The 26,058-nt window shown below is 44.4% G+C and overlaps 1 protein-coding gene across 4 annotated transcripts in view; it reads right to left on the bottom strand.

The window, feature by feature from the left end:
- The window catches only part of LOC134343043 (zinc finger protein 687-like), an 88,241-nt gene that overhangs the window by 3,930 nt on the left and 58,253 nt on the right, over nucleotides 1-26,058 (bottom strand). For all 4 annotated transcript variants that reach the window (XM_063041876.1, XM_063041877.1, XM_063041875.1 and 1 more), the window contains exons 6-9: nucleotides 16,077-16,239; nucleotides 15,719-15,982; nucleotides 12,730-12,842; nucleotides 9,694-9,826 (exon numbers count right to left, since the gene is read on the bottom strand). In XM_063041876.1, coding sequence (XP_062897946.1) covers nucleotides 9,694-9,826; nucleotides 12,730-12,842; nucleotides 15,719-15,982; nucleotides 16,077-16,239 — 673 coding nt within the window. The remainder of the gene's footprint in view (nucleotides 1-9,693; nucleotides 9,827-12,729; nucleotides 12,843-15,718; nucleotides 15,983-16,076; nucleotides 16,240-26,058) is intronic.

The following is a 26,058-nucleotide window of genomic DNA, read 5'->3' as shown; positions in this document are numbered from 1 at the left end:
TTGTAAGACTACCGAATGGTCCTTTGTCCGATAACGTGAATTCTTGACCTCACCATCTACCTCGTTATGATCTTGCACCTTACTGTTTACTGCAATGCACTTTCTCTGTTGCTGTTGTAATTTATTCTGCAGCCTGTGAGTGTTATACTTTGCACTACCTCGATGGTGGAGTAGACTCAAATGTCCTAAAGCTGCTCCCATCCCTTAAGCGCTAAAGCACTTCAAAGGCATAGATAGAGTGGACATGGAGGAGATCTTTCCTGTGGTGGGGCAAGTCTAGGACCAGAGGGTCACTCTGCTGCTTTAGAACAGAGATGAGGAGGGATTTCTTTAGGCGAAGCATGGTGAATCTGCAGAATTCATTCCCACAGACAACTGTGGAGGCTAAGTTATTGGATATGTTTAAAACAGAGGATCACAGGTTCTCGATCAGTAAGGGTGTTAAAGGCTACAGGGGGAAGGCAGGAGAATGGGGTTGAGAGATGTAATAAATCAGTTATAATCTAATGATGTCGGCGCGTGGCCAAGTGGTTAAGGCATCGGGCTAGTGATCTGAAGGTCGCTAGTTTGAGCCTCAGCTGAGGCAGTGTGTTGTGTCCTTGAGCAAGGCACTTAATCACACATTGCTCTGTGACGACACCGGTGCCAAGTTGCATCTTCCCTAGTGCCCTTCCCTTGGACAACATCGGTGTCGTGGAGAGGGGAGACTTGCAGCATGGGCAACTGCTGGACTCCCATACAACCTTGCCCAGGTCTGCACCCTGGAAACCTTCCAAGGCGCAAATCCATGGTCTCATGAGACTAACGAAGGCCTATTTTCTATTTAAAAATCTAATGATGAAGCAAACTCGAAGGGCTGAATGGCCTATTGAGAGAGGTATTTAGGACTGTAACTGGGGTGTAGGTAGACGGCACTAGGCAGAAGACTAGATCAAGACAGACTAGATGGGCCAAAGGGCTTGCTTTCTGTGCGGTACAGTTCCTTAAGATTATCACAGTTAGGGGAGGTAGTGGGGATAAGCTCCCACTACTTATTAAAGGCTCCCAATGGCATGCATCTGAAATAGTCTCTGACCCTCATGTTCAGCCACTTAGCCCGGCAGAACCGTTTTCACTGACAGAAGGGGCAAAGGCAGGTTTCTGGTGCCTTAAAACCAATCACTTCGGACAGATGGGGCTCGTCAGCTGTGTTGGCAACTCATCTAGAAGGGAAATTTTGATCTCAAACCTACACTGCCTTGTGGCTATACCCACTCACGGGGAAAACTTTGGGGATAAACCCCAGGGAAATATCCAGAATTGGAGTCCCTCACGCTGACTGGGAACTCCTGCGACTCCATGTTGTGCATTCAGAGATGCTCTTCTGCACACCACTGTTGTAATGCATGGATATTTGAGTTACTGTTGCCTTCCTATCAGCTTGAATCTGTCTGGCCATTCTCCTCTGATATCTCTTAATAACAAGGCATCTTCACCCACAAAACTGATGCTCACTGTATGTTTTTTTTTGTTTCTCACACCATCCTCTGTAAACTCTAGAGACTGTTGTGAATGAAAATCCCATGAGTTCAGCAGTTTCAGAGATACTCAAACCACCCTGTCTGGCACCAACAATCATTTCCTGGTCAAAGTCACTTACACCACATTTCTTCCCCATTCTGATGTTTAGTCTGAACAATAACTGAACCTCTTAACCATGTCTGCATGCTTTTATGCATTGTGTTGCTGCCACATGATTGGCTGATTAGATATTTATATTAATGAGCAGGTGTACAGCTGTACCTAATAAAGTGACCACCATATGCATGTAACAGCATAGGGAGTTGAAAAACTTCTCACAAATGGGTGGTACAGTGGCTCAGCAGGGTAAACTGCAGCCTTGAGCCACCAGGAACCCAGGGTCAGAGCCCTAGTTTCTGGTACTATAGGTGGACATGCTCTCTGTTTCCCCCAAGTGCTTTGGTTTTCATAGAGCATGGGAGCAGGACGTTTGGGCCTTCTGGTCCATGTCAACCAAGGTGCTCCATCCAGGTTAGTCCCATTTGACCCCACACTCTCTGAACTCTAGGGCGTCTCAGTAAGCACGACGATATTACAGTTCAGGTGTCAGAGTTCAATCCCAGTGTCCTCTCCGTACATCCTCCCTGTGGAATGTGTGGGTTTTCTCCCGTCTCTCCCCACAGTCCAAAGACGTACCGGAGTACTGGGTAGGTTATCTGGCCATTGTAAATTGTCCCATCATTAGGTCAGGGTCAATTGGGTTGTCCAGGTTTGCTGGGTGGTGCCGGAAGGAACCCATTCTGCACTGTTTCCCTAAATAAATAAAACCTTTCCCATCTGCGTGGCTGTCCAAAGGGTGTTACTGTACCTGCCCTCAACCACTTCCTCTGCCAGCTGATTCCACACAGGCATTAGACTTTCCTCTTAAATCTTTACTCTCTTACCTGAAACCTAAGCCCTCCAGTTCTTGCTACGTCAACTGGGTGCATTCATAATCAAGTCATGATTATGCCCCTCGTTATTTTATACACCTCTACAAATTCACCTCTTAAGTCTTCTACACTTCAAGAAATAAAGTTCTATTCCGCCTATACACTCCTAATATCTCAGTCCCTCCAGACCCAAGACTTTGCATAAGACTATAAGACACAGTAGCAGAATTAGGCCATTCGGTCCATCGAGTCTTCTCTGCCATTCCATCCCCCTCAACCTGATTCTCCTGCCTTCTCCCTGTAACCCTTCACACCATTACCCATCAAAAACCCATCAACCTCCGCTTTAAATAAACCCAGTCTTGGCCTCCACACCCGCCTGTGGCAATGAAATCCACAGATTCACCATCCTATGGCTAAAGATACCCCTCTTCATCTCTGTTCTAAATAGACATCCCTCTATTCTGAGGCTGTGCCCTCTGGTCCCAGATTCGCCCACTATAGAAAGCACCCTCTCTACATCCAGTCTATCTAGGCCTTTCAATACAGTGGATTCCGGTTAATTGGGACACATCGGGACCAGTATGTTTTCTATTAAGCAGCAATTTATTGAAGTTTCATGGAAGTAGTTAAAAATATATAAAAAAAGACAAACTACCGTTTAACTAAGTAATAAATTATGTATTTAAATGAAGCAAGGAACAAATTAGAACACTATCAAAACTACAGTACTATAAAACTGTATTAGTTGGTAATGGTTATTGACGGAGGAATTCATTGAGTATGAGCTGCTGTGTTCTTTTGATTGACTATAAATGAACAAAATCAGCGCATACAGTACAGATAATGGACTGTCTACATTGCCTTTCTGCTTGAAGTGATGTAATCCAATAATAAATTGCCTAGCATTCTGTGTAGTCACTAGCTCAGGGTCTGTTCTGTCCTTATCACTTTCCTCGTCTTTGTATTCCCCGCCCTGGTGTTGCGATAAAATGTTTTCAGTGATTGCATCCTCCAAATCTTCATTTTCATTGTAACATTCAAGATGATTGTCAATATCTTCAAATTCTTTGTAGTTCCTAACTTGGCATCTCCAAGCCTGACTGTTTGAAACCTCAGTGAGGAAAACCATTCTGTATTGTCTTGCTGCTTGTTTCTTGCCAACCATCAGTGACAAACTCTACTGTCTGTGAAAGATTAACCCTTCCACTCACTTCCTTGGCTGTCGAAGATGCAAGTAGATTTTCTTCAATTGCTTGGAGAAGGTGGTTCACCAACTTTCTGCGATACAACTTTAATTTTTTTTTTATTATTCCCATTTCTATTGTACCAAGGATGTTGGACAGCACTGTCTGTCAAAAATCACAGCGGGATGCCTCTCAAACATTCTACATTCGGATGTGCTGCACAATTGTCAAGAATTTTGATTGATGTGGACACGTGGCCAAGTGGTTAAGGTGTTCATCTAGTGATCTGAAGGTCGCTAGTTCGAGCTTCAGCTGTGGCGGCGTGTTTGTGTCCTTGAGCAAGGCACTTAACCACACATTGCTCTAGTGTCTGTGCGACGAGTGACGTCCCACACGGACTTCCAATCTGCACCTCGTAAGGCATGAAAATGCCTGACGCAGGCCTCTCATGGTCTGAGTTGACGTTCCCTCCCTTGCTTGATTTCCACTGTAGCTCCATATCTCAACTCATCAGCCATTTCCTAAAAATTTCAGATGTCATCCATGCATTCTTACCAGCACAGCAAACTATCCAAACTCAGCCACTTAGAGCAGTGAGGTTTAACGCACTTCCCAGTAACAGTTGCTGACATATCTGCACAACACAGCACAGTTACATGATCCATTGTTTTCTTCGAACCTGAGAGTGTTGCGTGTTTGGAGCAAAGGGAGTGTTCCTTGCTGTCCCTCGCATAACGTTCATTTGTCTTGCTGTTTATCTTGCTGATGTATCAAGCGTGCAGTTGAGGATTTCACCGCTCCAGTTGTCACTGCCAGCGGACGATGAGTGGTGCTAGGTGGATGGCTTTCAATTTGGTCTAGTAGGATAATTTTTTTCAGCTAGTGTCAAATCTTCTCGTGGCATCTTGGCAAGGGTCTCAAAATTTTTTTAAAAGTCAAAATAAAAAAGCAAAATGATCACAAATCACTGCTTTTTGAGTCGGTGTTTGTCTGCATGCATGGATAACATACCACAAGCACATGTAACTGATGCAAATGTTTGCTCTAAGCACGGTGTAGTGTCCAACAGTCACACGAGTGCGTGCGACTGACCGTGTCCTGTTCCAATTAAGCAACATAGTGTCCCAAATAAACAAAAAGAATCCTGGCTATTTTCTCAATTTGTTTTTGTTCTTTAAGAGTTGTCCCAATTAACTGGTGGCCCAATTAACCAGAAACCACTGAATTCAAAGGTTTGAAATCCCTTCCTCATTCTTCTAAACTCTGGTGAGTACAGGCCTCCTCATACTTTAACACTTTCATTCCTGGAATCATTCTCGTGAACGTCCACTGGACCCTCTCCAATGCTAGTACATCTTTTCTTAACAAGGACCCAGAACTGGTCATAATACTCCGCGCAGTCTGACCAATGCTTTGTAAAGCCTCAGTATTACATCCTTGCTCTTTTATTTGAGTCCTCTTGAAATCAATGCTAACATTGTACTTGCCTACCTTACCATCAACTCAACCTGCATGTTAACCTTTAGGGAATCCTGCCTAAGGAATCTCAGGACCCTTTGTACCTCTGATTTAAAAAAAAATTTTCTCCCCCTGTAGAAAATAGTCTTCATCTTTATTCCTTCTACCAAAGTGGATGGCCATACAATTCCTTACACTATATTCCATCTGCCACTTCTTTGCCCATTCTCCCAATCTGTGCTTCTGCAGGTTCCCTGCTTCCTCAACGCTACCTGCCCTTCAACCTATATTCGCATTGCCTGCAAACCTGGCCACAAAGCCATCAAATCTGCCATCCAAATCACTGACATAACGTGAAAAGCAGTCCCAACACTGACCCCTGTGGAATACCACTAGTCACTGGCAGCCAACCAGAAAAAGTCTGATTTACTCCCACTCTTTGCCTCCTGTCAGTCAGCCAATCCAGCAAGTTTGATGTGTGTTGCTTGAATTTCCAGCATCTGCAGAATTCCTGTTGTTTGCGTTTTTAAATTCACTACTGTGAAGCCTCTTCCGGTGATGCCTACACCGAAGAAGTTTAGATCCTCTCTTCGACGGGAGTTCAGTGAAACCATCTCTCACAGCTCCCCATCTGTAATTTCTTTGGCTCTTCAACTTTTCGACCACACTTTGACTCAGACTCGCTATCACAGCCATATATCCTTTCTTGGAACGTGCCTCTGTCGCCAACTTACACCAGTTAGCTTTAGGATTCGTTTCCGAGCCAGCTCTTGGCTCCATCCCTCCCCCTCCTGTCTTCTCCTATCATTTTGGATCTCCCCCTCCAACTTTCAAATCTCTTACTCACTCTTCCTTCAGTTAGTCCTGACGAAGGGTCTCGGCCTGAAACGTCGACTGTACTTCTTCCTAGAGATGCTGCCTGGCCTGCTGTGTTCACCAGCAACTTTGATGTGTGTTGCCTCTATCCATACTAATATCTTTCCTGTAATACCATGGGCCTGCATGTTAAGCAGCCTCATTGCGGCACCTTATCAAAGGCCCTCTGCAAATACAAGTAAACAACATCTACTGACTCTCCTTTGTCTACCCTGTCTGTTCCAACCCTCAAAGTATTTCAAAAGATTTGTCAGGCAAGACTTCCCTTTAAGGAAACCATACTGAATTTGGCTTATTTTATCATGTGCTACCAAGAACCCCTGAACCACATCATTAACAATCAACTCCAGCATCTTTCCAACCACTGAGGCCAGGCTAACTGGCCTATAACTTCCTTTCTTCTGCCTCCTTCCCTTCTTAAAGAGTGGAGTGACATTTTCCAGTCCTCTGGAACCATTCCAGAAACTAGACATTTTAGAGAGATCATTACTAATGCCTCCACAATCTCTTCAGCAACCCTGGAATGTAGTTCATCTGGTCCAGGTGACTTAATTACCTTCAGACCTTTCAGCTTCCCAAGCACCTTCTTAGTACAAGACCATAAGATATATGAGCAGAGTTAGGCCATTTGGTCCATCTAGTCTGCTCCACCATTTCGTCATGGCTGATCCAATTTTCCTCTCAGCCCCATCCCCTGCCTTTTCCTTGTACCCTCTTCATGCCCTGACCAATCAAGAATCTATCAACCTCTGTCTTAAATATATATAAAGACTTGGGCTGCACAGCTGCCCGTGGCAAAGAATTCCAGACTCACCACTCCCTGGCTAATATCTACTACACTTACTTCTGGTTCCTCAAGGTTGTCATAGCCGGGGGGGGGGGGGCGGGTTTGGAAATGGGGACAAGCTTCCACTACCCTATTAAATGATCCAATGGCGTGGGCCTCTAATAGCCTCTGACGGTTAACCAAGTCCAGCTCCTGGCCTTCACATGTGGTTTAGCTACTAAGCCCAGCGGAAACTTTTCTACTGACAGGACAAGGGGCAAAGGTGGGCTACTGGTGCATTAAAACCAGTCGCTTTGGGCAGATGGGGCTCGTCAGCCACGGTTGACAGCTCATCTAGGAGAAGGAAAACTCCTCTTGAACCTCAACTGCCTTGCGGCTATACCCACTCATGGGGAAGGCTTTGGGAGTAAATCCAGAACTGGCAGTAAGACATCGAGCTTATTGCTGACTGGTAACTCCTGCAATGTTGCCGGTGCCAAACGGTACCTATCTTTGGTGCTCCTTCCAGTTCATCAGATGCATGGAGAAGGACAGCTCGCTACATGGGCAACAGCTTGTACTGCCCAGGGCTCCATATCTAGACAGCTAGGACACAACATCCATTGCTGACCCTGACCGACAGAGGCCTCAACGCTCACTTCTGCCCCATGATACTCTCGAATATCTGGCACGCTGTTAGTACCTTCCACAGTAAACGGATGCAAAACATTTATTAAGTTTGTCCACCATTTCTTAGTCCTCCATTACTACCTCTGCAGTGTCATTTTTCCAGCTGTCTAATGTCCACTCTCGCCTCTCTTTTACTCTTTCCATATCTGAAAAAATCTTTGGTATCCTTTTTTGATATTATTCACAAGCTTACCTCCATATTTCATTTTTTTATCTCCTTATGGCTTTTGTCTGTTATCTTCTCTTGGTTTTTATCCGAATCTTCTAATTCCCCACTAATTTTGCTATATTACATCTACTCTCTTTTATGCAATTTTTGACTTCCCTTGTCAGCTACGGTGGTGTCATCCCCCCTTTGGAATACTGCATCTTTGGTATGTATCTATCCTGTGCCTTGTCTTGCCCCCAGAAACTTCCGCCATCATCCCTTCCAATCAACTTCGACCAACTCCTCTCTCATGCCTCTGCCATTCCCTTTATTTGACCGGAATACATCTCACTTTTTCTTCTCTCTCTCAAACTGCAGGGTGAATTCTATCATATTATGATCACTGTCTACTAAGGGTTCCTTTACCTTAAGCTCCCTAATCAGATCTGGTTCATTACACAACACCCAATCTGGAACTGTGTTTTCCCTAGTGGGATTAACCATAAACTGCTCTAAAAAGCCATCTCATAGGCATTTTACAAATCCCCTCTTTTGGGATCCAGCATCAACCTGATTTTCCACAATCTACCTGTATGTTGAAACCTCCCACAACTATGGTAGCATTGACCTTTTTACAAGCCTTTTCTATCTCTTGTTATAATTTGTAGCCCACATCCTGGTTACTGTTCGAAGACCTATATATAACTCTCATCACAGTCTTTTTACCCTTGCAGTTTCTTAACTGCACCCACAAAGATTCTGTATCTTCCGATCCTATGTCAGCTCTTTCGAAGGATTTGATTTCATTTTTTACCAGTAGAGTCCCCTATTGCCTGTCCTTTCGATACGATGTGTATCCTTGGATGTTAAGGTCCAAACTATGACCTACTTCCAGCCACGACTCAGTGATGCCCACAACATCAATCTCTAGATGTGCTACTAGATTATCTACCTTATTTAATACACAGCATGCACTCAAATTTAACACTTTCAGTCCTGTATTCATCAGCCTTTTCGATCCCCTCCCCGTTACGCTTCAACTCATTCCACTGATTGCAATTTTGCCCTATCATCTGCCTGTCCTTCCACACAGTCTCACTACACACTGCATCTAGTTCTATATCAAATGCCCCATCTTCAGTCCTATCACTCCAGTTCCCATCCTCTGCCAAATTAGTTTAAACCCCCTCCCCCCAACAGTTTTGGCAAACCTGTCTGCAAGGATAATGGTCCTCCACAAGTTCAGGTGTAACCTGCCCCTTTTGTACAAGTCATACCTTCCCCAGAAGAGATCCCAATGATCCAGAAATCTGAACCCCTGGCCCCCGCACCAGCTCCTCAGCCACGCATTCATCTGCCAAATCATCCTATCCTTAGCCTCACTGGCGCATGGCACAGGCAGCAATCCAGAGATTATTACCCTGGGGGTCCTGCTTTTCAGTGTTACCCAAATCCCTATATGTTCTCTTCTGGACCTCCCCGTCTTTCCTACCCATGCTGTTGGTACCAATTGCACTAAGACTTCTGGCTGCTCACCTTCCCCCCTTTATCCCTGAACCTGGCACCTGGGAGGCAACATACCATCCAGGTATCTCCCTCACGAGCACAGAAATCTCCTGTCTGCTCCTCTGACCATGGAATCCCCATCACTACTGCATCCATCTCCCCCACTTCCCTTCTGAGCCACAGCACCACTGTGGCTCTGCATTCCAAAGACATGCAGGTTGTTGGGTTAACTGACCACAGTAAATTTTTCCTCTGGCTGCGTCCAACAGAGTCCAAACGAGCCCGACTAAGTGACTGAGAATTGAAATCTGGGAGGGGTTGCTGAGAACGTGCAAAGAACAAAATGGGAAGAGAGCAAGATTAGTTTTAATAGATAGCTGGTACAGATTGTGGGCCAAGTGACCTGTTTCTCTTCTGTATGACTCTAACCAAATACATCTTTCAATTAAACGGAGTTTTCTCTCATAACTCAAATACCTGAAATTACCCTGAAAGGTTAATAACTGAAGTAAGTTACCCCTATACTGTGGCAGTGTCTGAGTTCTACCTGTAATGCAAATTAAACAGGGCCATTACTTCATCTTCTAACATTGTAGTTCTGCTGTGTGCACTTGTCTCGGCTGATCTTACCTTAATGCTGACTCTCTCGAAGAGGTTCTCCTGGTCCTGGATGTGGTCGGCCAAGTTAATGCCATGGATGACTTGCAGGTGCTTCTCTAATGTCAGACGGCTGCTGAAAGTCCGCTTGCCCTTGATGCAGTGTCTGAAACGGGAGGCTGCACGTCACTACTGAGTCGTACCTGATCGCACGCTTCTAACAGGGTGTTTAAACTCGGGGTGTGATAGCAGCTCACGTGAGGTGACTGTGTGCACCACTTACGAGGTGGCACAGTAGTGTAACGCTATTGCAGCACCAGCAACGTGAGTTAAATTCCTATTGCGGTCTGTGAAGAATTTGTACGTTCTCCCCGTGACTTTCCTCCGGGTGTTCTGCTTTCCTCCCTCTCTCCAAAGACATACGGGGTAGCAGGTTAATTGCTCATAAGAACCTTCAAAGAGTGCAGACAGGCGATCTTAGAGGTATACAAGATTATGAGAGGTGTAGGTAGAGTGAAATGGTTCGTGCTGGCAGTGTAGTGGTTAACACAAAATAATCTGCAGATGCTGTGATCAAAGCAACACTTTCAGTACGCTGGATGAACTCAGCAGGTCAGGCAGCATCAGTTAGAAACGATGAGTCAATGTTTTGGGCCAGAACCCTTTGTTAGGACTGAAGAATGAAAGATAGGGAAGGATTTGAAGAATGCTTGTAGCTTCAGTTGAAAGACCAGTAATTTGAAAGACAAAGGGGTGGGGGAGAGGAAGCATTGAGGTCATAGCCCTGAAAACAATGGGTGGTAGAAGGAGGCGGAACCATGAGGGAGCTGGGGGAGGGGGTAAAGTGAAATAGGGATAGGGGAAGGGAGGGGGAGGGAATTACCGGAAGTTGGAGAATTCTATGTTCACACCAAGGGGCTGGAAACTACCTAGACGGTATATGAGGTGTTGCTCCTCCAACCTGAGTTTAGCCTCATCATGGCAGTAGAGGAGGCCATGTATGGACATATCTGAATGGGAATGGGAAGCAGAGTTGAAGTGGGTGGCTACCCGGAGATCTGGTTTCTACACTCAGACTTGGAACATGAGGTCCAGGGTACGTCACTGGCCGGCTCCTTGCGAGCTTTCCATCTGTGCTGGGTTGAACGTTGTGCTACCCTTGTAAAACAGACAAACGGTAAAGCAGCAGCCAGGTTGCACCCGTGCGCCAAACAACATGCAGGGAGGAACTAAGGGTGAATGCTTGCCCCTCAGGTTGGGTGAGACTAGAACCAGAGGTCATAGGCTTAGGGTGAAAGGTGAATATTTAAGGAGGAGCTGCTTCGCTTAGAGTGGTGCGAGTGTGGAACGAGCTGTCAGCAGAAGTGGTAGCAGCAGGTTCAATTGTAACATTTAAGAGAAGTTTGTAGGTACATGGATGAGAGAGGGATGGAGGGCCATGGTCTAGGTGCAAGAAGGTGGGACTAGGCAGAAGATGAGGTAATTTGGCGACGTGGGCTTGTTTGGCCAGAAGGGCCTGTTACACTGTTGTATCGCTAAATAAATAAACAGAGGGAATTCTTTGTAAACATTTAAAGAGTCTTCAAAACACAAGGTATTTTAGGAGCAAAGGAGAGTGCTGAGGAAGGAGTTGCTGCTGATATGGAGGAGGAAGTGACCGTGGTATTTGGAAATGGTTAAAATAGACAGGCAGGAGGTCACAACTGTGTACAGGAATAGGCCCTTTGGCCCACAATGGCTAAACATAAGGTTAAATTAAAATAAATGTCTTTGTCTGCACATGATCTATATTCCTCCATATTCATTTCATGTGTCTATCTAAAGAGCTTCTAAACTGCTGTATTGTATCTGCTTCCACCTGCATCCCTGGCAGCCCATTTCACGCACCCACCATTCTGTGTAAGAAAACATTTACCCCCAGATCTCTCTCACACTTTCCCCTTTTCACCCTGAAGGCATGAACTGCAGAATTTGACATTTTTACAGGCAGGAAAGAGACTTTCTGTGCCCTGCATACTTTTATATTCCTCAGGGCTCCTCTCAGCCTCTCCCGAGGAAACAACCCAAGTCAAAACTACCCAAACTGTCAAACCAAACAGAAATTGGGTGAGAAGTTTGTGGAAATCTGTGCTTAATTCTGGCCTTACTGTCATTTGCCGCTCCAGCTCTCCATTCTACTGGTCTGCCTGTAGCCTCCTCCACAGCCACCGAGAGGCTCCCCTGGCAGCTCACTTGCTCATTCCACATGTCCACAACATTAAAAAGTTGACCCTCAGGTCCCTTTTAAATCTTTCCCCACCTACCTTAAACCTGGTCCACTAGCTTTTGATTCCCTTTCCCTGGCATACATTCACGCAAATTTGGAAGGAGAGGCTTCATAATGGAAAGACTGCAACCTCTCCATTATGAAGCTTCTCCTTCCAAATTTGCGAGAATGCTAGTTGTAGGCTAATGGTGTGTCCCTTTCCGTCCCTCTCCCCACCCCTCCCTTCCATCTTCACCCCACCCCTCCTGCCGCCATTCCGACTCTCCCCCAGTCTCTCTTCCCCCTACTCCGTCTCTCCCCGCCACTTTCCCCTCTCCCTCGTCTCTCTCACCTTCCCAATTCATTCACTCCACGCCTCCCTCTCATCCTCCTGCCCTTTCATCTCACTCCCCACCCCTGCCTACCCTCCCACCTCCCTCTCCCGCTCTCTACCCCACCCCACCTGCCCTTCCGTCTCTCTCCCCTAGCCCTCCTTTCAGTCCCTCAAACTCCGCCTTTCCATCTCTCCCCCACCCCTTCCTCCCCTCTCGCTCATCTTTCCCGCTTCTCTCCCTCACCCCTCCTGCCATTCCAACTCTCCCCTCAAGTCTCTCTTCCCCACTTTCCATCTCTCTCTCTCCCCTCCCTTCTGTCTTTCTCTCTCCTCCCTTCCATCTCTATCTCTCTCTCCACCCCACCCTTCCATCTCTCTCCCCTCTATATTGTCCAGTGGACAATGGCTGCGTTTCCCTGGTAAGCTGTCACCAGTCCCGCCTCGAGTCTCTGGGGGAAGAGGTTTTCTGGCCGGTAGTAGGCTCAGTTACCTGCAGTTGTAAACACGTTTGATCCCCTCGTGGTTCACTCGGACGTGCCTTCGCAAACTGGGCGCCGAACAGAATGACCGTTCGCAGAGACGGCATGGGAACTTCTTCATCGCCTGTTGACGACATCCAGCATGAGACGTGGCGGAGGAAAAGAAATTCGCCACTGATTCACAAAGCTCCATTTATACTGCACCCCCTTCCATTTTGGCATCTGAAACCTCCTTTTTACAAAGCATCACCGAATACTTTTGGCAGGGGAATATCTCACTGCATTTCATTTCATGCGCCCTTACATGGAACAGCTCACCCTGAACACATCATATTGATCAATCCCAAAGGCCAGTGGCTATCGTTCATTAGGAGTTTGAGGAGATTTGGTATGTCACCAAAGGCTCCGGCAAATTTCAACAGATTTACGCAGAGAGCATGCTCAGATTGCATTATCGCCTGGTATGGAGGCTCCAATTTACAGGACTGAGCAAAGTTGCTGAGCGTTGTAGACTCATCATTGGGCACTCGTCTCCCCACCACTAACGACAGAAAGGCAGCCTTCTCATTACTGCTGTCTGACAGCAGGTACAGCAGCCTGAAGATGCACAGCGTCTGAAGAACAGCTTCTTTCCTCCCATCCCTGTTATCAGATTTCTGAATGGTTCACGACCCTGTGAATACTATCTCACCATTTTGCAGTACTCATTATATTTCTTAAAGAGTTGCTATTTTTCTCGTAGTTTAACTTTTTCTATGCTGCTCATATTTTTATATGATCACCTCCGTGTGTACTTGTTCAGTAATTGGAGTGTTGCTGATTCTGTATTTTTCTAGAAGCTTCCAAGATTTTCTACATCAGGTGTCACACCTCTCGAATCTGACTATTCCATAGGCCGCATGTTATCACTGGAATGTGCCTCATCTTTCTGCTGAGCTAGTTTTTTTTAGGACCACAATTTCTTTGTCTTTTCTTTGTTCTCCTCCTTTGCTTTTTCTCCCTCTTTACAGTGACAGTGAGTTGGTTACTGCTAAAAATACCAAGACTTCTGGCTCCCCTCCCCCTTGAGAATGCTGTTGACCTGATCTGAGACGTCCCTAAACCAGGCACCATACCATCCAGGTGTCTCTTTAACGCCCACAGAAACTTGTGTCTGCTCCTCTAACAATGGAACTCCCCATCACTACTGCAGTTCTCTTCTCCCCTCTTCCCTTCTGGGCCACCGCACCAGATTCAATGCCAGAGATCCAGTCGCTGTGGCTCTCCCCTGGTAGGTGACCCCCTCAACAGTATCCAAAGAGGTATACTTATCACGGAGCGGAACGGCCACAGAGGTACTCTGCACTGGCTGTCCACTTCCTTTCCCTCTCCTGACAGTCACCCAAGTACTTGTTTCCTGCAACTCCTATCTATCACCTTCTCATTTTCCTGTATGAGCCGAAGGTCACCGGGACAGCGCTCCAGTTCCTTAACGTGTTCCCTGAAGAGCTGCAGCTCAGTGCACCTGGTTATCTGGGAGACTGGCAATCTTCTGGAATTTCCACATTTCAAACAAAGATCACAACACAGCCCCTGGAGCCAATCTCACTGCACTAACTATGAACTAACAGACAAAGAACGAAGAAGAAACTAACCAGAAATGTACCTCATTTGAGTTTGTTGAGCCCAAGCCCCTACTGTAACACTGGTTCATTCACACAATGGCCTCTCCTCATTTTTAATCGCCCTTGCTAATGAATTGTGATTCGATTAGGCTGCTAGAAAAAGCTGAAAGACCACAAATAAGGAGGGAGGAGAAGATGGCGGCGCGATACAGCTCGCAGCAGCCACTCTGGTGATGATGTCTGTCATTTGTCAAGTAGGATGCCGTGCACAATCTTGATTTGATGGAGATGGACGTGACAGCACGCAGGAACATCTGGTGAAACTTCTGAAATGCCTGCTTCGCTGCTGCTGTTACTGTGTGGTCCAGAATCTCTGGGGAAGGCCCCAAGTCCTCAGCTTTGCTTGTTGCTCGGCGGCCGGGGCGGGGTCGAAGAGCTCGGCAGAGGATGGTGCTCGGAGAGGCTGCGTCGGAGGGGCTGGTCGGAGGCTCGAAGTTTTCGGACAGACTCAGAGTCTGCTGCGGTCGGGTGCTTCCAATGGTGCTACATTGGCAAGTTGGCGGCGCTTGGAGGTTCATGGTGGGGAGAGTTCCTCCTTCTGCCGCCTGCGTGAGATGATGGGGCTACCGGGACTTTGAGACTTTTTTTTAAACCGTGCCCTGCTCTTTATCAAATTATGGTATTGCTTTGCACTATTGTAACTATATGTTATAATTATGTGGTTTTGTCAGTTTTAGTCTTGGTTTGTCCTGTGTTTTCTTGTGATATCATTCTGGAGGAACGCCGTATCATTTTTAAATGCATGCATTTCTAAATGACAATAAACGAGGACTGAATGTCCCCATAATCTAATCTAATATTCCTTTTTAAGTCTCTTGGCGCAACCTGTGTGTCCCAATTGACCAGAATCCACAGTGCTGGGAACAAGAGCTGTAAGGAAGCCTTGAAAGTGAGTCTGCAGGTCGTAGAATCAGTTCGGAGTTGTGGTGATTGAAGTTATCCACCGCTGGCTCAGGACCCTGATGGTTGTAGGGTAATAACTGTTCCCAAACCTGGTGGACCTAAGGCTTTTGCAACTATGCTGTCTTTGCCCTGGGAGTAGATGATAGGATAATGTAGAGGGAGGCTTACTCTGTACTTTCTCTGACCTGGGACAGTGCAGAGGGAGCTACAGCACAGTACAGGCACTTTGGCTTACAATGTTGTGCTGATCTTTGTATCTACTCCAAGGTCATTCCAACCTTTCCCTCCCACAGAGCCCTCTATTTTCTTTTCATCCCTTTTCTCCTCAACTAATCGGTGCTGTGCCTGCCCTGGGAGGGCTTGGTGAGAGCTCAAAGCACGCGGGTCGCTTGTCAGCCCAGGTCCGCGGATGCTCCTGCCCTCGGTCACTCACTTTACCATGATCCTTCTTCATGTGGGTCACGTACTCCTCGCGCTCTGGGAACCACATCTGGCACTGGCTGCACGTCCAGCCGGCGTTCTTCAGCTTCAGCCTCATCTCCTTCCGCCGCTGTAAGCTCAGCACGTCCTTGGGGCTGGAGGACGACTCGTCGGTTAACGAGTCCACCGAGTCTGGGCTTGACTTTGGCGCTGGTTTGACGGGCGTGGCCGGCTGGCTCTGCACGGGCTCCTCGCTCTTCAGGCTGGAGTGGGTGCTCTGGAGGGGAAGAAAGCCACATTCACAGGTTGCACTAGACAAACAGAGCTACCGCCTGGCCACCCCCCTACCTCCACCACCCACCCCGGCTCACCTTAACGTGCTCCATCATTGTCCGTTTCTGGGCATAAAGCACCGGGCACTGCGGGCATTTAAAGACAGCGACGCGCTGCTTCGTCAGATGCTGGTCAAAATGGGCGCTCAACAACGGCTGGTGGGTGAAGACGGTGTCACACATGGCACACTTGTGAATCACCCTGTGGGGGGGGGGAAAGAGGGTGGGAGAAGAGAGGGAGAAGACTTACTTGAGTCATAGAGCACAGAAACAGACTCTTCAGCCCATCTAGTGTATGCTGAACTGTTATTCTGCTTCCCCCCCCGCCCCATACACCTGCACCCAGACCACAGCCCTCTGTACACCTCCCATCCATGTACTTATCCAAAGTTTTCCTAAATGTTGCAATCAAATCTAATCTACATCCACCACATCTGCTGGCAGCTTGTTCCACTCTCACCATCCTCTGAGTGACCTTTGCTTTCGTTCCTTTCCACGCCTTGTGGAGCACTGGGCGGCAACCTTTGCCGTTTCTTTGTCTGTTTTTTTTTTATGAAGCCGAGTTGCCAACTTGACACTCAACCCAGCACAGATGGAAAACGTGCAAGAAGCTGGCCAGATCCGACCCCGGGGCTGCTCACCTCAAAGTCTAGTGTGGATGTCTCTACACCACCAGCTGGCTATGACCCTATCTATACCCCTCATTTTTGTATACTCCCATAAGATCTCCCACACACCAGGGAGTAAAGTCCTAACCGATTCAACCTTTCCCTATAACCCAGATCTTTGTTCCGGCAACATCCTTGCAAGTTTTCTCTGAACTCTTTCAAACAGCTACCCTGTAGGTATGTGATGAGAACTGCACACAGTTACTTCAGAGCAACTCTAAGGCAACCCGCATGTAACATGGCACGGGATGGCCCACATCTTGTTGCCTGAACAAATGCCACTCCCTTTGCTTCTGAATGAGATAAAATCAAAATACAGAACAGTGCAGCCCAATGGTGAAGACAGATGAAACTGATCCCTTCGGTCTGCACGTGATCCACATCTCTCCATATTCATGCATCTGTCCAACAGCTTCCTAAACACCACTTTTATATCTGTTCCCACCACTACCTTGGACTTGGACAATGTCTCCCATCCACTACATAATGTACTGGGTGGGCACAGGAGTACATTCGGCCAGAGACTCATTCCACTGAGATGCAACACAGAGCGTCATAGGAAGTCATTCCTGCCTGTGGCCATCAAACTTTACAACTCCTCCCTTGGAGGGTCAGACACCCTGAGGCAATAGGCTGGTCCTGGACTTATTTCCTGGCACAATTTACATATTACTATTTAACTATTTATGGTTTTATTACTATTTAATTATTTATGGTGCAACTGTAACGAAAACCAATTTCCCCCGGGATCAATAAAGTATGACTACGACTATGACTATGACCACCTCTGGCAGCCCGCTCCAAGCACCCACCATCCTTGTAAAAAAAAAATCTTCAGCCCTCCACTCACACCCCACATCTTCCACTCCCACAGCGTTAGGATGGTTATTTGAGGCTTCAGCGAGGAGAGGCTTGTGTGAGAGAAGGTGGAAAAAGTTGTAGGTAGATTCCCTCCCACCCCCAAGTTTATTCGTTGTTTCCCTTCTTTATATTTGCACAGTTAGAACAGCAGAGATGACAGGCAGGATAGTTGAATGCTCCTCTTGAGGGATGTGGGAAGGCAGGGAGACATCCAGTGTCCTTGATGACCACAGTTGCAAAAAGTGCATCCAGCTGCAGCTTCTAACACTCTGTTGTAAGGAGTTGGAGTTGGAGCTGGAACTGGAAGGATGCTTGATCATTCAGGATGCTGAGGGAGTGATAACTAGGACGTATAGAGAGGCAGTTACACCCAAGGTGCAGGACACAAGAAACTGGATGACAGTCAGGAAGGGGAAGGGGTTAACCACCCGTGGCCATCCCCCTCAACACCAGGTATACACTTTGGATACATTGGAGGCTTTTACAAGAAGTCTGGATAAGGACATAGACGTAAGGAAGATGGAGGGATATGGACATGGTGTAGGTAGGAGAGATTAGTGTTTGGGTGGCTTTGATTTGTTTTTTAGTTGGTTCTGCACAGCACTGTGGGCCGAATGTCCTGTTCCTGTGCTGTCCTCTTCTGGGTCCCATGTTCTGGGGTGACCTAGCAGAGGAAAGAGTCACAGCGGTCAAGTCTCAGCCACTGAGTCTGACTCTGAAGGGAAGGGGAGACAAGAAGTGACCTGTGGTGATAGGGTATTCGCTAGTTAGGGGAACAGAAAGGAGGGTGTGTGGATGGGAATGAGATTCCCGGATGCTATGTTGCCTCCCAGGTGCCAGGGTCTAGGACATCTTGGATCGAGTCCCCGGCATTCTTAAGTGAAAGGGTGAGCAGCCAGAGTTCATGATCCAATGACATAGGTAGGAAGAGTGATGAGGTTCTGTGAAGTGAGTTTAGGGAGTTAGTGCTAAGCTAAAGGTCAGAACCTCCAGGGTTGCGATCTCAGAATTGCTATCCGTGCCACGTACTAGTGAGGCCAGAAATAGGAAGATCATACAGTTTTACACGTGGCTAAGGAGTTGGTGTAGGAGGAGGGAGGTGTCAGATTTTTGGATCAATGGACTCTCTTCCGGGGAAGGCGAGACCTGTACAGAACAGACAGTTTGTATCTTAACTGGAGGGACACTAATATCCTAGCAGGAAGGTTTGCTGGTGCTGCACGGGGGGTTTAAACCAGAATTGCAGGGGGATGGGAACAAGAGTGCCAGAACAGATAGTGGAGAAAGATATTAAGATCTCAGACAAGGTCAGGAATTAAAACATTGAGCAGGGTGTGACTAATGCTCTGAGTTATTGGATGCAATAAGTATTGTATGAAAGGCAGGTGAGCTCAGGGCATGGATCAACACATGGAATTATGATATTGTAGCCATTAGTGAGACTTGGTTACAGGATGAACAAGACTGGGAGCTCAATATTCCGGGGTTCTGTTGTTTTACATGTGACAAGAGCGGCAGGGATTAAAGGGGGAAGGGTGGCATTACTAGTCAGTGAAAATGTCATGGCAGTGCTCAGTCAGGACAGACGGGAGAGCTCACCTAGTGAGGCTTTATGGTGGATTTGAGGAATAAAAAAAAAGGTATGACCACATTAAAGGGGCTATACCGTGACAAAATTGGCAAACTGTTGGCTAATCAACTGAAGTCTAATTATGTTAAATCTCAAATTAATCAGATTTATAACCAAAATGACCGACTGATACTTGATCATGCGGGGATTAATCAAACCTTCTGTGATTTTTATTCTTCCTTATATCAATCAGAGTCTCCTCGAGATTCTAAAGATATGAATGATTTTTTAGATAACCTAGACTCCCCTGAGATTTCATAGGATATGTCTTCTATGTTAGATACTCCCATTACCACGGATGAGATTAAGAATGTTATTTTCTCTATGAATTTGGGGAAAGCTCCTGGCCCTGATGGGTTTACCGTACAATTTTATAAATGTTTCGCACCTTCATTAATCCCTTGGTTCTGTAGGGCTTTTGCGGCTTCATTAAAACTTGGTAAACTTCCCGAATCTTTCAATAGAGCGTCAATCTCTCTAATATTAAAGAAGGATAAAGATCCTGCTCAATGTGCATCTTATAGACCAATATCTTTATTGAATGTTGATTCTAAAATTTTTTCTAAGTTATTAACAAATAGATTAGAAAAAGTACTTCCTTTTATTATTTCGGAAGACCAAACGGGTTTTATTAAAGGTCGTTACTCTTTTTATAATATTCACACACTGTTAAATATTGTTTATACTCCCTCACAAAATGTTCCTGAGTGTGTTATCTCTTTAGATGCTGAGAAAGCTTTTGATAGAGTAGAATGGCCTTATTTATTTAAGGTGTTTGAAATGTTTAATTTTAGCTCGAAATTTATATCCTGGATTAAACTGTTATATCATTCTCCTGTGGCCTCGGTCCGTACTAACTCTCTAAACTCACCTTTTTCCCCTCTTTTTCGAGGTACTCGACAAGGTTGTCCTCTTAGTCCTTTATTATTTGATATTGCATTAGAACCTCTTGCAATTGCCATTCGAGAATCTCCAAATATTACTGGGATAACTCGGGGCTTAAAGTCCCATAAAATATCACTCTATGCTGATGACTTACTTTTATATATTTCTAATCCCCAAAAATCCATCCCTGCTGTTTTAGAGTTATTAGCACAATTTCGTCTTTTTTCAGGTTATAAATTAAATCTTAGTAAGAGTGAACTTTTCCCGATTAATAAACAACTTCCCTTATATCATAACTTTCCATTTAAATTGATTAATAATTATTTTTCATATCTTGGGATTAAAATTACTTGTAAATACAAAGATTTATTTAAGATTAACTTTTTACCCTTAATTGACCATATTATTCAACTTTCATCTAAATGGTTTCCTTTATATTTAACTTTGATTGGTCGTATTAATGCAGTTAAGATTTTTTTTTGCCAAAATTTTTATATATATTTCAGGCATTACCAATTTTTGTTCCAAAATCTTTTTTTGATAAAGTTGACTCCAAAATTTCTTCATTTATTTGGCAAAATAAAAACCCGAGACTGGGTAAAATACATTTACAGAAAGCTAAGAGAGATGGAGGTTTAGCATTACCTAACTTTAGATTTTATTATTGGGCAATTAATACTCGACATATGAAATTTTGGTTACTTGACCAGGATATACTATCCATTCCTAAATGGGTAGCATTGGAATTACAATCTGTTCAGGGTTATACACTTGGCTCTATTTTTGGTTCCTCTCTTCCTTTTGATTTGAAACGCCTTAAACAGGTATCTAACCCGATAGTTAAATATACCTTACGTATTCGGTTTCAATTCAGAAAATTTTTTGATCTTAACCAATTTGGGCTAGCGATTCCTATTTTAGGTAACATTTTTTCCTCCCTCTTTTACGGATCGTGCTTTTCAAATTTGGAAGACTAAGGGTATTTCACGGTTTTTGGATTTATTTTTAGATGGTTCCCTTATGTCTTTTGAACAATTATCTAATAAATATAATTTATCAAGAATACATTTTTTTAGATATCTACAAGTTAGAAATTTCCTAAGTACTATACTTTCTTCCTTTCCAATGCTTCCTCCTACATATATTTTAGATACTATAATTAACCTTAATCCATGTCAGAAAGGTGCATCGGCTATGATTTATAATATTATTATGAAACTTAGGAAAGCTCCATTTGATAAGATTAGGGTAGATTGGGAACAGGAATTGGGGTTTATCATTTCCGTGGATGACTGGGGGCAGATTTTACAATTAGTCAATACTTCCTCTATCTGTGCTAAACATTCCCTAATTCAATTTAAAGTTGTTCATAGAGCACATATGTCCAAAGATAAATTAGCTCGCTTTTATTCTCACATTAATCCTTTTTGTGATAGATGTCCGGGGCAGATAGCCTCTTTAACTCATATGTTTTGGTCTTGTCCTACTCTGGAAACTTTTTGGAGAGACATTTTTAATATTATCTCCAAGGTATTGAATATAGATATCTCTCCTCACCCTATTACTGTTATCTTTGGACTACCTAAAACTTCCAGTAATCTTTCTCCTTCAGCCCGTAGAATGATTGAATTTCTTACTTTAATGGCGAAAAGATGTATCTTACAACATTGGAAAGAGCTTAATGCTCCAACTACCTTTTTTTGGTTTTCTCAGATGATATTATGCTTGAATTTGGAGAAAATTAGAAGCAATCTTTAGGATTCCTCATTTAAATTTGAACAGACCTGGAGATCTTTTATTCAATATTTTCATTTAATGTAATATATACCCTTCTTGTTTTTTTACTGTTTTTAATGGAGGTCGGGATTGAGGACGTGATTTTAAGTTTTTTAACTCTGTTTGGTTTCAAGTTAGCCCATTGCTTTGCTTTGCTTTTAGTTAGTTGCACGGTGGGTTTTTTTTTGGGTTTTTTTTTCCTTTTCTCTATTGATATATATATAAAAATTAGTATACTATTATGTTACCTTGGTACGTTATGTTTAAATTACATTGTTTGTATCATTTTTTTTGTATTAATATCTCCTGTAATTTTATTATATTCTAACAGTGTATTAGCGCCTATATGGCTTACCTTTTTGTATACTTATTTAATAAAAAGATTTAAAAAGAAAAAGAAAGGGGCTATACCTCGGACCACCTAACAGTCTGCAGGGTTTGGAGAAGCACATTTGTAGAGACTGCAGACTGTTGGAAGAAACACAAGTTTGTATAGTAGGCGATTTTAACTTTCCACATACTAAATGGGACTCCCATACTGTAAAAGGACTACATGGGATAGTTTATCAAATGTACTCATGAAAGTTTCCTTAATCAGTGCAAACAAGTCCCAACTAGACAGAGTGATTTGCTATTGGGGAATGAGTCTGGGCAGGTGACAAAAGTTTGTGCAGGGGAACACTTTGCACCCAGTGACTGCAATGCCATTAGTTTCAAAGTAAGTATGGAAATGGATAGGTCTGGTTCACGGGTGAGATTTTAAATCGGAGACAGGCCAATGTTGATGGTATCAGAAAAGATCTGGTAAGTGTGGAATAGAACAGGCTATTTTCTGGCAAAGGTGTTCTTGGTAAGTTGGGGGGGCGGCTTCAAAAATGAAATTTTGATAATGCAGAGTTTGTATGTGCCCATCAGAATAAAAGGTAGAGATAACAGGGTTAGGAAATCTTGGATTTCAAGATATCGAGGCCCTGGTAAAGAACTAAAAAGGTGCATATCAGGTATAGGCAGGTAGGAACAAATAAGATACTTGAGTAGTATAAGAAATGCAAGAGAACACTTAAGAAAGAAATCAGCAAGGCTAAAAGCAAGCATGATGTTGCCCTCACAGACAATGTGAAGGAGAATCCTATGGGCTTCTACAGCTATGTTAAAAGCAAAAGGATAGCAAGGGACAAAACTGGTCCTCTGGAAGTTCAGAGTGGTAATCCATGTGTGGAGCCAAAAAGAGATGGGGAGATTTTAAATGGATTTTTTGCAGCTGGATTTACTCATGTGACAGACAGAGTCAATAGATGTGGGGCGAAGCAGCAGCAAGATTATGAACCCTGTACAGATGATAGAGGAGGACGTGTTTGCAGTCTCGAGGCACATTAGGGTGGATACATCCTCACGGCCTGATAAGGTATTCCCTCGGACTCCGTGAGAAGTGTGCAGAAATTGCCAGGGCCCTAGCAGAGATACTTAAATCATCCTTAGCGACAGGTGAGGTACCGGATGACTGGAGGATAGCTAATGTTGTTCCACTGTTTAAGAAAGGCTAATAAAAATAAACCAGGAAATTATAGGCCGGCGAGCCTGACATCAGTAGTGGTAAAGTTGAAATGTACTCTAAAGGACTGATATACAAGTATTGTACCGTGAAACAACATTACAACAAGAGACATCTTGGGCATCAAAGTATGCAGTGAAAACATCAATAATTTCAAATATGCAGATGACACTGTGTTAATTGCAAGTACGGAGGAAGAACTACAAAACTTAATTGATATAATTGTTGAAGAAAGTGCAAAAATGGGTCTATCTATCAATTGCAAAAAGACAGAATGTATGGTGATATCCAAAAAGAAGAATCCTATCTGCAGGCTGAGAATAAATGGGGAAGACATAAAACAAGTACAGAACTTTTGCTACTTAGGAAGCTGGGTGACATCAGACGGCAGGTGCGACTTGGACATCAAAAGAAGAATAGGGATGGCAAAGGACACCTTTACGAGAATGAAGAGTATACTGACCAGTACTAAACTAGGCACGACAACCCGCCTCAGAGTACTGAAATGTTACATTTATCCAGTTATGTTATATGGCTCAGAATGTCGGACAATATCTCGTAACATGAGGAAACGAATTGTAGCAGCAGAGATGTGGTTTTTGAGGAGGATACAAAGAATATCATGGACGAAATCAATATCTAATGAGGATGTCATGAATAGAGCAAACACAAAATGAGAAATAATGTATGAGATCATGAAAATGCAACGTAACTTCATTGGACATGTGATTAGGAACCATGAGTTAGAATGCACAGTAATTATGGGAAAGATTGAAGGGAAGAAAGCAAGAGGAAGACAAAAACAAATGATGATGGGGACAGCAGCCAGAGAACTGGAACTGAATACCAATGAATTGATCCACTTGATCCGAAACAGGAGTGTGTGGGCCATGGCAGTCGAAGCTCAAACTGGGCACGGCACCTGATGATGATGATGATGACAATGATATAAGTATTTGGATACACAGGGAACACAAAATGCAGGGGGAACTCAGCAGGCCAGGCAGCATCCACAGAAAAGAGTGTAGCTAATGTTTCAGGCCGAGACCTTTCATCACAAAGAAGCACGCTGGCCTTCATAAATCAAATTATTGAGTTCAGGAGATGAGGTGTTGTGTTGAAATTGTATAAGATGTTGGTGAGGCCTAACTCAGGGTATTGTGTGCAGTTTTGGCCACCTATGTACAGGAAAGATGTAAATAAGACTGAAAGGGTACAAAGAAAATTTATAAAGATGTTGCCAGGACCGGAGGACCTGAATTATATGGAAAGATTAAATAGGTTAGGACTTTATCCCTTGGAATGTAGACGATTGAGAGGAGATTTGATAGAGATATACAAAATATGAAGGGTATAGATGGGGCAAATGCAAGCAGGCCTTTTCAACTGAGGTTGGGTGGGACTACAACTAGAGGTCATGGGTTAAGAGTGAAAGGTTAAAAATTTAAAGAGAACATGCAAGGACACTTCTTCACTCAGAGGGTCGTGAGAGTGTGGAACGAGCTGCCGCCAGAGCAAGTAGTGCATGTGAACTTAATTTCAACATTTAAGATAAGTTTGGATTAGAGAAGAGTTACAGGAGACGGAAGACACACACAACACACACACACACACACACACACACACACACACACACACAATGCTTTAGGAAAAGCTTCTTCCCCTCTGCCATCAGATGGGGTACCACAGTAGTGTAGCAGTTAATGCAACACTACCACAGCTTAGGGCATCAGAGATCAATTCCTCTGTATGGAGTCTCTTGTGAAATGTGTGGGGTTTCCCCAGGTGCTCCAATTTCCTCCCGCAGACCAAAGATGTACTGGGTAGGGTTGGCCATTGTAAATTGTCCTGTGATTAGGTTAGGGTTAAATTAAGTTCTTAGGGTTTCTGGGGCTGCTCAGCTTGAAGGGCAGGAAGGGCCAACTCCATGCTGTATCTCCAAATTAAATTGTAAAATAAATTTGAATATACTATTAACTCAAACACTACCTTTTACAGTATTTTGCATGATTTATGTTCTACGCCTTGTACTGCACTGCTGCAACAAAATAAATTTCATGTCGGATAGGACAGTGATAATAAACCCAATTCTGGTCAGTCACAGCCTTTACCCTGGTGTAGGGTGGTCAAAAACCAGAGGGCATAAAGTGAAGGCTTGAAAGGATCTCATGGGGCAACGTTTTCAACACAGAGGCACTGCATTTTAAGGAATCAGCTGCCAGAGGAAGCGGTAGAAACTGATGCAATTTGCGACATTTATAAATACATTTGAACAAAGACTTGAGGATCTACTTCAACTCAAAAGGAGTGAGAACTCTCACATGGAGTGAGCAAGATGAATAGCAGAGCTACATTTCAAAGGAGCCTGGATTATGAAAGAGGTAGATGGATAAGGTAATGAGGTGAGACGATGGAAACGATTCTCGCTGCGCAGATAGCCTATTTCTGTCCTCATGCTCCCATATCTCTCCCCTCTCCTCCTCGTAGGAAGGAGGTAGAGAGCTTAAGAACACGGTGTAACGATTACAAACTTGCCTTCAGTGTCAAATCAAAAGAATTGATTATTGACTTCAGGAAGAGGGCATGGTGTACATGCTTCTGTCTACATCAAGGGCATTGAGAGCTTCAAGTTCCTAGGTGTGAACATCA

The sequence above is a fragment of the Mobula hypostoma genome, chromosome 2 (assembly GCF_963921235.1).
Source record: "Mobula hypostoma chromosome 2, sMobHyp1.1, whole genome shotgun sequence".
In the NCBI taxonomy this organism is placed as follows: domain Eukaryota; kingdom Metazoa; phylum Chordata; class Chondrichthyes; order Myliobatiformes; family Myliobatidae; genus Mobula; species Mobula hypostoma.
Note: the sequence above shows the minus strand (reverse complement) of the source record. Positions and strands in the feature narration are given on the sequence as shown.